This window comes from Ostrinia nubilalis, chromosome 5, assembly GCF_963855985.1.
Source record: "Ostrinia nubilalis chromosome 5, ilOstNubi1.1, whole genome shotgun sequence".
Taxonomy (NCBI): Eukaryota; Metazoa; Arthropoda; class Insecta; order Lepidoptera; family Crambidae; genus Ostrinia; species Ostrinia nubilalis.
In genome coordinates, this window is record NC_087092.1 from 10952948 (window position 1) to 10965384 (window position 12437).

Below are 12437 nucleotides of genomic sequence, written 5' to 3' on the forward strand. Positions count from 1 at the left end.
TCCAGCTTCACCGGGCAGAGTGGCGAGTACAGAAGGTACTCTAGCCGTTGGCGATCGCCGGTGCGCGTGCCGACGAGGCCGAGTGTGGGCTTCGCGAAGCGAAGCCCAGGCTCGTCCGCGTCGGTCGCAGACCGACGTTCGCGATCGGGCCGTATCGAGCGCATAAGGCGCCCGACCAGTGGCGAACCCAACTAGAGGGTTGCCCACCGCGGTGTTGGACCGAAGTCCAGCCTACGGCAGGCTCACTCTAGTGGGCCCGATCGAGGGGACTACGGACGCGGCCTGAGGGCGCCACGGTAGGCTCGGACCTCGGCTCGGGCCGTGTCCGGGGGACGGATAGGGGAGAACCGGCCCGGTACATGTCTGTACCGTCCGAAATGGAAAGCAGGGCCTCGTACTCGCCGGCGAGTACGGTGTAACGAGCTACTGTGTTGTGGAGTAGTTGGCGTGCTTAAGGCAGTGATGTCTGTGTTCAGAAATTCGGTAATAGGATCGTCCGGGTCGTCTAGGACATGCCTAGATCGTCGGTATTGGGCAGCGACATCTTTCTGGGGTGTATACGTGGCGGCGCTAACGATAAGAGGGTTCTTGTGGTTGATCGCTTTATCAAAGTAGCGGCGAGAGGCTTCTTTCATAAAGTGATCAATCGATGGGATCTCGAAATCTCTATGGAGATTCGTATTACGCACGAACCACGGGGCATCCGCGGCTCGGCGTAAGAATTTGTTTTGGAGGGTCTGGAATTTCTTAAGGTCTGTGCAGGAAGTGTGAGCAAACACCGGACTGGCGTAAGTCAACACTGGACGGATGCAGGTTTTGTAAATTGTCAACTTATTTCTAAGTGACAATTTACTTTTCCTTCCAACTAGGTGGTAGAGTCGGTGGATGTAGTGGTTTGCACGGCTCAAGACGCGTCTGAGGTGCGGAGCGAACGTTAATCTCTGGTCGAGGGTGACACCTAAGTATTTGGCCTCACTTTTCCAAGGAATAGTTTGGTCAAATAAGGTGAGATGGGTGGGGACATTAGGACGAGTGCGAACCGGAGGACGTTTCGCAGACAAAGCCCTAGAAAAGTACACTGCTGCACTTTTTTCGGGATTTACCTCGACACGCCACTTCCTGAACCATTCGCCTAATTGTGTGACTGCGCGTTGGAGCGCCAAGATGACGTAATTCCGATTACGTCCGGACTTGTAGAGTGCGGTGTCGTCCGCAAAGAGGGCTAAATCCGTATTCGGATATTTGGGGATGTCATTGACGTACAATGAAAAGAGGATGGGCGAGAGCACGGAGCCCTGGGGGACTCCGGCTCTTATGGGGCGGGGGGAGGAGAGGGAGCCATCTACTCGGTAACGAAAGGTGCGATTCGATAAAAAGTCACGTAAGATGTGCACGAGACTGTCCGGCACACCGAGTTCGTAAAGCTTGTAAATCAAGCCATTGTGCCAGACTTTATCGAATGCCTTCGCTACGTCGAAGAATAGCACTCCTGTCCCTACGGGTGGCTTAGCAGTGAGGCCGCTAAGTATGTGCTCCGTTAAGCGGTGCACCTGTTGTACGCAGGAATGTGAGGCGCGGAAGCCAAACTGTTCGTTTATTAAGAGATTATTAGAAAAAACATAATCTCTTAATCGAGAGACAATTATACGTTCGTATAACTTACCCATGGTCTTTAAGAGACTGATGGGTCTGTAGCTTGTGGGGTCAGCCAGTTTCTTACCGGGCTTCGGGATGCCAATGACTTCTGCCTCTTTCCACGCGTCGGGAAAGATGCAGTGAGACATGGCCGCGTTGAAAATGGCAACCAAGAGGTATACTAGGGGGGCGGGCAGGGCGCGTAAGACTCTATTAGAGATACGGTCCGGGCCGGGGGCTTTGTTGGGACGGAAACCTTTGATTATCGTTCGCACCTCGTCGACGTTGGTCGGGTCTAGGGTTGTGGTCGGAGGGAGGGTGGCTCTTCGTTCGACTTCGCTGTCCACCATGCGGAGGTGGGCAGAGTCTACTGGGAGGGTACTGGGGGAGCACTGTGCTTCTAGACTGTCGGCTAGACATTCGGCTTTGGCGTCGTCGTCAAACGCAAGCGTTTGATCGGGACGTAAAAGCGGTGGCGTGGACGCTACGGTGTCAGACTTAAAGGCTCTCGTCAACTTCCAATAGGCTTGGTGAGATGGCGAGATTTCTTTAAGTAGATCATCCCACTGATTGTTACGGAGTTCCGCGATACGAGCCTTGACAGCGCGCTGTAAGGAACGTAGGCGGACTCTGTTTTCCTCGGTTGGATAAGCGTCATAATCGCGAGTGGCTGCGTTCTTTGCCCTCAATAGCTCTCGCGCGTCGACCGGCAACCTGAGACGGTGGTTAGCCATCGCAGGCACTTGCCTAGACGAGTCGCCGATGGCGACCGAGATGTGACTAGTGAGCGCATCGATCGCGTGAATAGTTTCGTGAGGCGAAACTATATCGTCGGGGATTGAGGACAGTTGTGGGCTCTGACAGTTCCCAAGTTTTACCTTGAGTTTGTCCCAGTCCACAATTGTCTTCATAGTGGGTGTAGACTCAGGAGAGCCTAGTTGTAGTACGACCGGGCGATGGTCAGAAGTGAGCGCGTGCATGGTTTCTATAGAGTGTAGGCGGAGGCCTATATTCTTTAGAATTGCCATGTCCAGAATGTCGGGCCGATGCTCGACATTGTAAGGATAGTGAGTGGGCGTCATAGGGACTAAGATATCAAAGATGAGTTCCTCAGAGAGTTCGCTTAACATGTTGCCATTGGCAGTGGATGTTACGCAACCCCAATGAGTGTGTTTGCTATTAAAGTCGCCGCCAAGAATGACTGCACTATTCATAGCAAAGAGGGCCTGAAAGTCGCTCCTTAAGGGAGTCTTGTTCGGGGAGAGGTAAACCGAGCCGATGAGGATGGGCTCGTGTCCAGTCATGGCTAGCCGACAGAGTGAGACTTCTAGGTTAGAGAGAGAAGGGGGATCGACTAAAGCACAGTGCAGAGAACGCTTATAATAAATAAGCGTGCCGCCGCCACGTGTGGGCCTATCGTGTCTAATGATATTGTAGTTCGCTATCCTAGGATTGCGAATAGAGGGTGTTAGGAGGGTCTCTTGAACCAGAAAGATGTCGACCTGGTGGTCGGTAAGGAACTGAGTAACCTCGTCCTTCTGCTGTCTAAGACCGTTAGCGTTGAAAAATGCTAAGGTGATTGACCGGGGTTTGATCCTAGCGGTGGGATTAGCCATTACGGAGCGTGGAAAGAGGAGATAGCGTAGCAAAAGTCTACGTGTTCGGCGAGGATAGATAACCTATCCATGATGTTGCCTTCGCCATTAGTCGCGCGCAGTTTTGCGGCGATCACAAACATCTCGCCGACATTAATTTGGCCAAAGAAGTCTCTGACCAACTTAATGTCAGCCGCAGGTGAATGTGAAGGCTGAGGCATGGCCTGAGGGGCCGGGACTTTGTGGGCTGGTGCCTTAGGGGCAGGGGGACTTGGGTTAGGCGCCTGTTGGGTAGGTGCCTTTGGCGTAGCCTTAGGGGCTGGGTGGGGTTGAGGAGCCTGCTGGAGCGCGAGTGGGGCCACAGCTGTTTGGGTGGGTGTGGGAGTAAGGCTGGCAGCCTGGGTGTAGGCCAGAGGCCTAGCCCAAGCATTGGGCCTGTTGGGGCGGAGGCTAGGAGCCTCACTTGCTACCGCAAAGTTGCGAGTAGCATTGATCTGCCTGGGGGCAGAGGGGATGGGGGCACGCGGCTGAGTGCGTGGAGCCCGGGGACAACCGCGATAATTCGCAGGATGACCCTGGCTACCACACAGTATGCAGCTCGGTGGTTCGGTGGCTGTGGCCTTGTCACGGACACAGTCGGCTGTGCCGTGATCGCCTAGGCACTTGACGCACCTAGGACGGGCGTGACAATTACGGGCAGCGTGCCCGTAATGTTGACAGCGGTGGCACTGGCCGGGAGCGCCGCGCTTTCGGGGTGGCTCAACTTTGAGCCCGGAGATGAAGCAAACCGTTTTCAAATTGAAAATCGATTTCGCTTCGTTGGAATAGTCCAAGACTACTTGGACAAGGTCAAATGGTTCACGTGTACGAGTCCTGTACAGACGGTGAACCTGTTTGACGGGAAAGTTTTGTGCCTTGAGGTCGGCCAAGATGGAGGCGGAGTCTAGCTCCTTGGGAAGGCCACGGATAACAACCCGCAGCTCCCTTTCCTCCTCGCGGGGGAAGGTATGATAACCGATACGGTTTTCATCAAGGAAGCGAGTTAGGGCTCGGTGCTCGTCCGAGGTGGACAAGGACACCTTAATGCCTACATTGCACGACTTAGCGTGCGAGAAATTGATGTGGCGCTCCTTGAGCGCGCCGGAAATTTTGTTCCAGGACGCCTTGTCCTGGACAAAGACTGGGGGGACTCTGGCAGTCCGGCCGGTGCTCGACTGCGAGCCGGAGGGCTGGGAAGATTGCGAGGGCTGGGATAGGCCCGAGTTGGCCTTCAGTGCCTTCGCAGGGGGGGAAGGAGGGGGAGAGGCCGCGGATTTGCGGGTCCTCTTCGAACGACTGACGGTGGTGAAGCCATCGTCGTCGGCGTCCGAGACCGGAAAATCGCAATCCATGTCCCTACTGGGGGCATGGGATTGGTGCTCTATGATAATAGAGTGGTCGTTCGTGAGCGGGATTGGTAGTGGGGCCGAGTTAGGATCGCACATGGCGTCCTCGGGACATGATGGGGAAGCAGGCTCCTCATAGACGGAGCTTGCGAGGGTCTTTGCCCGTATGTGGGCTTTAAACCCGGAGAGGACCTCCGGGTGAGTGGCCCGGAGGAACTTTAATAGTTCCTCCGTGTCCATGGCATGGAGGGTGTATTCGCGACGCGTGAATCTACGCCGGTTCGCAAGTCGCAACCACCGAGAAGAGCCGGCAAGAAACTCGGTGGTTATAGCGGTGTGTAAGTCCCGCACAGTCGGTGTAAACCGTGCGGGGTGAGTGGGAAAAGTGTGCCCTAACCAATGTAACTACGCCGCAACGTAGCAACGCCGCGACGTAGGGTGAGTACCTACTCCTAGCAGTCCTTCAGGAGGGCCCCGGTCGCAAAAACAACCAGGGATACGCTCCTTCAGGGATGGAAAGTAGGGAGGGGTAGGGGGGTCACGCCCGGCAGTGAAAAGACTGTGAAACCAAGTGTCTCAAGGGCGAGGAGGAACGCCTCACCCTCTCAAACGTGCCTTCCAGGAGGCCAAGGTTCACAGCCTAATATACCGGCGGCGGCAGGAAATTTCAGCGCCTTGAAAAAGGCACTGTCGGTCGCTCCCAATCGAACCGAACCGCCTTTAGAAAGGCGTTTAACTACGCTTGTTCGTTATCACCGTTAGGTATCCCAAGCGCAGCCGCGGGCAAGCCGCGTAATTGTGACAAAACACCACAGAAACAAGACTCGCAGAGCGAGGGCGATAAGCTCGAGGAACTCGGAGCGCAGCGCATGCGAGCGGGCGGGCGAGGCGGAGCGCACGTCCGTACCGTGCGAGCGATGCGAAGCGAATGTGTACTAAAAATGAATTTGAACGATTCGTGCGCGGCGTTTTATAGTACTTTTCAAATACTCATAGAAAAAAAAATTACAATGAATTATTTTAAATTTCAAAGTAAATATTTTAGATAAGATATTCTTCTATTATATTAAGCTATTTTTGTGTTGAATAAAGGAAGAATATTGGTAAAAAAATCACTTTGATTTTTGGGTATTTCACGTTATTTTAATTTGTGATTTCTTATTGTAAAATGCTTAAATCTAAAAATTTTCTCAGATAACTATTTGCCCAAGGATCTATGCTATAGGATATAAATGTTTGTTAAATCGTTTTCACAGTATTTTTATAAAAATTTCAGCTTGTAAACTGACGCTAAAGTGGAAATTTACAAAACCTGTGTGGACTTATCTTGATAGAATTCTTAAATACTAAACTAATCGCAATATTTTCTCAATTAACTATTTAGACGACGAAATTGCCTAACTATTTATGCCTATAACATATTTGTAATATTACTGGTTAATGATTGTAACGAGTTGAAAAAGTACTGTTTTTGCGCCAAACGGCGTAAACGCTCTTAAAGAGCAGTCAATTTAGAACTTAATTTTTAATCTCATCCAGTTCAAAATCCATTGGGTTAATTTTGTGGTGTTCCATACATATGGCAAACATGGTGATATTCGTGTGGGTGAAAAATCCATTGTAGTTGTTCATCATTTTGTAGTGTTGACGACTGTACATTGACAACGTCAAGGGATTATAGTTCTTACGTTGTTGGCAGATGGTGGCGAACGTGGTGGTTTTCGTGTGCGTGAACGTGGTGGGAGCGCTGATGCATTCCTTGATGGAGACGGCGCAGCGACGAGCGTTCCTGGACACGCGGAACTGCATCGCAGCGAGGCTGGACATGGAGGATGAGAATGAGAAACTGGTAAATGTTTACTGTTTTATAGATCTTTGACATTTTGAGACGTTTTCAAAAGTTATTAAAATCCTCATTGGTAAATAGTTGACGAGCGCAATGCATCAACCTAACTAAGCTTTAATTAATAAATGTTTGTCACTTTCTATTCGAAATAAAACGTGGTCTTCGCCGTGATTTAGTGCGGGAAAGAGGTATGTAAATAAATTAGTCAAAACAGTGTTTTATGACTGTTTTATGATGTAAAGTGTAACGTTGAGATTAAATGTATTACCGAGATTAAATGTATGATTCACTGAAGCAAAGACTGATAAGAATTTTCTCAAACACAGCCACTCTGACTGGTTTTTACCACGTATCTAACGCCCGTATTCACAAACGATGATTGCTTAAGTGAAGCAGCCAATCGAACGCACAGCGTTGAATAGAGCTCTGTGATTGGTACATGTGTCACCCTGTGCGTCCACGCGCACTGTGAGACCTTATAGTAATGTTTGTGAATACGGGCTTAACACAAATGACGTTTTGTTTGAATAATATGTAGCTATTGGTTTTGCAACACCATCCATTGACTAACTCATTGACAGCTAATTAGACAGTTAAGAACAGTACAGCGCAGTGGTTGTTCATTACAAATGCATAAAGTGCAGCAATTCGTTGGACTTCTGCTCCGAATGCTCTCCCGCCAGCTATTAGTGGTTTAATGGCGTAACGCAGCGCATTTCAATTAGCTGGTCTTTACGGTGACGTAGGATGTGTTTCAAACGAATTGCCACAGTATAAGTAAGCAGTATTTTGTCTGGACAGTGTCCTTGAAATAATGTGGGATTACTAACACGGCTGCTCGAAATATTACTAAGGCTAACTACACCCACTGACTGCTCCCTGGACCGATACTTACCTATATTACATAATTATGATTTGTTTGTCATACAAGCACAGCTTAGTGCTGCAGCCGCTAGAAGAAAAAACTGTTTGTAAACTCTTTGTTGGCAAATAAAATACTTTTTACTTTTACTTTTATATGTAATACTGCGTACTAATTTATACTGTGCCATCAGGCAGCTACATCAAATCATAAAAGCATGGTAATTAAGCCTCATACGTTACACTTTTTTGCCAGAGCTATGCGGACTCCTGGTTCTAAGATATAATTTTTATAATTCATGAATGTAATTTGCTTTATTACTACAAGCAGTTAAAAGTTTTTGTGGAACACAAATATGCCAAATTATCTGTTCAAAGTACAGTCGCCAACTCAATTGGACATTGTAGCATAATCAAACTTATTAGAACTACGTAAGATTACATTTAGTTTACTGTGCTGTAGTTCATATTGTAATTTGTAATAGCAGTTGAATCCGTATTACTTACATCTGTTTTAATACCAATATTATATGTACATGTAGATCTTATCGGAAACAAATTAGTTACCTTTTGAGCCAGCTAAATGGTTTTAGCAACCAATGTAAGAGACAACCTCGGATGTATTGATAAGGATGATTTTTGGGTACACGCCAATATGTTCCTATTTTAAGCGACTTAAAAAAAAGGAGGAGGTTCTCAATTTGACTGTATTTTTAAGGTAAATGTTGGAAATACTAATGGAAGTAGCTAAACATAGTAACACTAAATCAACAAAGATGTTATCAGTACCTACATACGTGACTAATAATAATTGTGAAACGTTATAGAAATGCCATTGCAAATTAAAACAACGTGGTTTGTTGCTAGTTAGTTGAAACTCATTTTAATAACACCCTGTATTTTGATACAGGAACGTTTGCTGCTATCAGTGCTGCCGCAGCATGTAGCCATGGAGATGAAGAATGACATCATATCGCCCGTCGAGGGGCAGTTCCACAAGATTTACATCCAGAAGCACGAGCAAGTCAGGTAAGTCTTAAATAAATATAACTATCATCATCATTCATCATCTTCATCATCATATCTACTGCAGTAGGAGGACCCTCTTTAATATAGGTACTAGAGGAAGGATTTGGCCTACAGTCCTCACTGGTCAGACAGGTTGGAGAGGCCCGATGTTCGCATATTTCTCTACATTTTATTAAAAACTCTACTGCAACGCTCTTGAATAATATGGAAAAACAAAAAAACTGATTTGAAATTCTATTTATGTTGATTCCACATCCGTCCTCGGTGCGATGCGATTCTAACAAACATGTGTGATGAACTGATGACTGTGTTTACTCGTTACTTTGCGTAGGTGTTACAGCAAAAGACATTTCCTTTTTTTAGACAGTCGACTATAAATATTTTCCTAAAAAACCACGTACTAAAAGTTAACAGTTAGGTGTCCATGACCGGTTAAAGGAGTTTTTGATATGTTGAGGTAAACTGGACCCTCCGTATACGGCCTACGTATTAAAGCTCAAGCCATAACAGCCGTGAGCTGTGCTTGCATAATACTTAAAAGTAGGGATGTTATGCATTATGTAGTTTCGGTGATGGACACGGTTATGGATATAGGAATAATATTATACCGGTTTCGGTTACGGTTATACGGATATTTTTTTATTTCGGATATCCGAAAGTTTCGGTTACGGTTACGGATATCTGTGGTTTAGAATGCAATTTGCAATAGTTGTCCAACACGGTTCATTCATGGCCGTTCATACACTTTATTTACATCGAATAAAAAGTAATAAAAAAATAAAAATTGATACTATTTTTTACAATCTTTGGCGCACTGGCACTTGCGTGTTGATTAATTAAACACAATGAGAGTTGAGTGTACGAACGAGAGTAAACAAGTTGTCATGTCATCGAATGAATTCTCTGGCACATAGCTGGCGTAAGTACGGTGTGATATCTCCATAGAATTTGACAGCTATGAGTTGCGTCACAGACATAGTGTGATCGCTGATATCGTTAGAAAAAGCGTAGAAGACGCAATAAAAAGAAGTTTAAAGCTAATACAACAATAACACGTATGTCAGTCACTTAGTGTCAGAAGATCTTTTATGAACGGTGAAAACGCGATTCGTCCATCGGTCTATCACTTGTTTGACAGCTAAATTGAGTACCTAACCATTATTAAAGTTCTAAGCAACTAAAATCTAATTTTACGCTTAATTGACGACTAATTGGGCTTTTAGTGTTAAAATAGATTATTTTTAGAAAAGTTGGGCCTAAGAATTATTGGTAAATATTTGTCAACTGCCTAATTGTTTGAGTGTCGATCAGGGGCCGGAAAGCGTAGTGTGGGCAGGTCTACCACTAGATGGGCCGACGATCTGGTAAAAGTAAGAGCTTTCCAGTCCAGCTTGTCCAGCAGTGGACATCATTTGGCTGAATCGAACGAACCTAATTGCGGTGGCCTGTTCCTTGCTATTTGATAATTTAATGGCCGTATCTTATCTCGCGGCTTTGGACCTGAATGTCTCCAACTTCCTCATTGGCCCTAGAGCAATTCCAAGTATACCATCAATAAAAGCCTAATTAGAGTCATCAAACCTCTCAGTCATTCAATTAGAGCCATTAGAACTTCATAACTATGAGTTGTTTTCTGTGTGTAAGCTGAGGACACGTGTCCCCAGCTGACACATCTGTATCTTCGTAAATATTTATGCTACGATAATGTATTATACCTCAAAAATTACAGTCGAATCCAAATAGTAGGCTTTCCACTTTTCAAGACTTTAGCTCAAATACTGTTAAAACCACGATCAAAAAACTATGTGCGAGCTGGAGTACCGTGTCTCCAGCTTACACATCTGTATCTTTGTAAATATTTAAGCTACATCAATGTTTTATATCTCATAAATTAAAGTCGAATAAAAAAACCCGACTTCAAATCTTTCAAAGCTTTATCTCGAACCGTTTTCGAACTACGAACCGATATGTATGTGTAAGCTGGTGACACGTAACACACGGTGGATTATTAAAACCGTATAAGTTAGAGTTGCGTTTTAAAGATCAAATAATTCGTTATAATTAAAGTACACACGAGACATAATTTCAAATCTCTAGGCCTCTTAGTTTCAGAATTAAAAGCCAAAAACTATTTTCCCGCCAAATAATTCAAATAATGTGGGTCGACTGCGACGTTGCCGTTCCGTGCGTCCACTAGAGCAGTCGAATTTGAACCTAAAAACTAGTAGCGTTTGAATCATTTTTATTTGTAGTTTAAATCATTTAATTTCGATTATAAGAATTTTAGACTAGGAGCCGGCTGATTTGTGTATTGAGTACCTAATAACCTATATTTTATAAATAAATAATAATAAATAATGCGTTTCGGAGGACTAGGCACACGTCAGATATCGCATATTGCCCTTCCAGCTTTTCTGTCTTCTGCGTATGGTACAGCCGAACTCTTTAATAAATTACTATCCCCTTCTTTAGGGGTAGTGGAGTTGGCTCACCTCGCAGAGGCCAGAAACGCTTGGACTAGGGCATGCCCGGGAGCCGATCCACCTACCTCTCTATCGTCTCAGAGGCAGTGGGACGAGCCGCTCTGTTTGCGTTTTCAGAGTGATCTATTGGCTTCCTCCGAAAATGCTGCAGAGCGTGCTCGCCTACTAGCGGTCTTTCAGGCAGAGTCCGGTTATTGGCTACATGCTCTTCCTTCGGCCAATATCGGGACTCTGCTTGACAGGAGTACACTGTCCCTTGCCATTTCCCTTAGACTTGGCGTCAAAACAAACCATCCCCATCGCTGTCGTTGCGGTACTCGCGTCGGTGAGTTAGGACACCATGGCCTCTCATGCCAAATGAGCGCTGGTCGAGTCTCCCGACACGCCTGCATCAATGACGTCATCCGCAGAGCTCTTGTCGCCGTCAATGTGCCAGCAGTTTTAGAGCCTAACGGCATATTCCGTGACGACGGCAAGAGACCTGACGGCATGACGCTCATTCCCTGGAAGCAGGGACGTCCTCTTGTGTGGGACGCAACATGCGCGGATACGCTTGCTCCGTCTCATACAGGAGGTACCTCCCTTGCCGCAGGCGCGGCGGCGGCCTCGGCTGAGTGCTCCAAGCGGCGCAAATATGCAGCTCTCAATGAGAGTTATATATTTGTGCCGTTTGGGGTTGAGACTATGGGACCATGGGGTCCAAGCGCTCGTTCCTTTTATAAGGAACTGGCAAAGAGGCTCACCGAGGTGACCGGTGATCAAAAGGCTGGCAGCTATTTTGGTCAGAGAATTAGCCTGGCCATTCAACGTGGCAATGCTGCCAGCCTTTTGGGCACCATTCCTGACTGCGGCGCTGGGGGTGAAGTATTTTTTATTTTGTAAATAGTTTTTATCATTAGTAATTTTTAAATTTTAGTTTTTAAGTCATTTTAAGTTAATGTACCTATTATTATAAAATAAATAAAGTATAAAATAAAAAAAAATAAATAATGGTTGAGTCCCGGGAAAGGACGTAGGATAGATTTTATCCCGGTTTTTGAAATATGATAAAGATTTTCATCATCATCATAAATCATCTGAAAATTATAAATAACTTGAAAAAATCGAGTATTCGGGTAGCCCTAGTGATACTCTACCTCTGGGCTTCGGCTTGACAGTACTTTTTGGGAAACCTTGTATATGTCGTTATGTTTGCTTATTCTTGTAGTTAATTTTTTTTTTATTTGATTCTTCAACAGAAGAAGAAGAATTCAATGAGGGTTTTCGCGATTGGAAAATCCGCCAGATGGCAATACGTAGAGGCGAGGTCCAAATGCTGCATGATTGGTTATTTTTGATATGTCAAAATCCACCAATAACGCAGCATTTGGACCTCGCGTCTACTTATTGCCATCTGGCGGATTTTTCAATCGCGAAAACCCTCATTGTCAACTGTGTTTGTCATAGAGCAAAATCTGTTTGTAACCATAGAGCAAAATATAGTTGTTGCCCATTTTTGCCACTTGACGTAGCAGAATCGTGGGACTTCACGGTATTTAAATAAAAATTAAAGTGGTTGCGTTTAGAAACGCCACAAATATTTGAGCCTTTGGAAACAAGTTCG

General features: G+C 46.0%; 1 protein-coding gene across 1 annotated transcript in view; it reads left to right on the forward strand.

The window, feature by feature from the left end:
* LOC135072139 (Ca(2+)/calmodulin-responsive adenylate cyclase-like) overlaps positions 1-12437 on the forward strand; it is a 101167-nt gene that overhangs the window by 18100 nt on the left and 70630 nt on the right. The window contains exons 2-3 of the mRNA XM_063966091.1: positions 6315-6464; positions 8233-8351. Of these exons, the coding sequence (XP_063822161.1) occupies positions 6315-6464; positions 8233-8351 (269 nt within the window). The remainder of the gene's footprint in view (positions 1-6314; positions 6465-8232; positions 8352-12437) is intronic.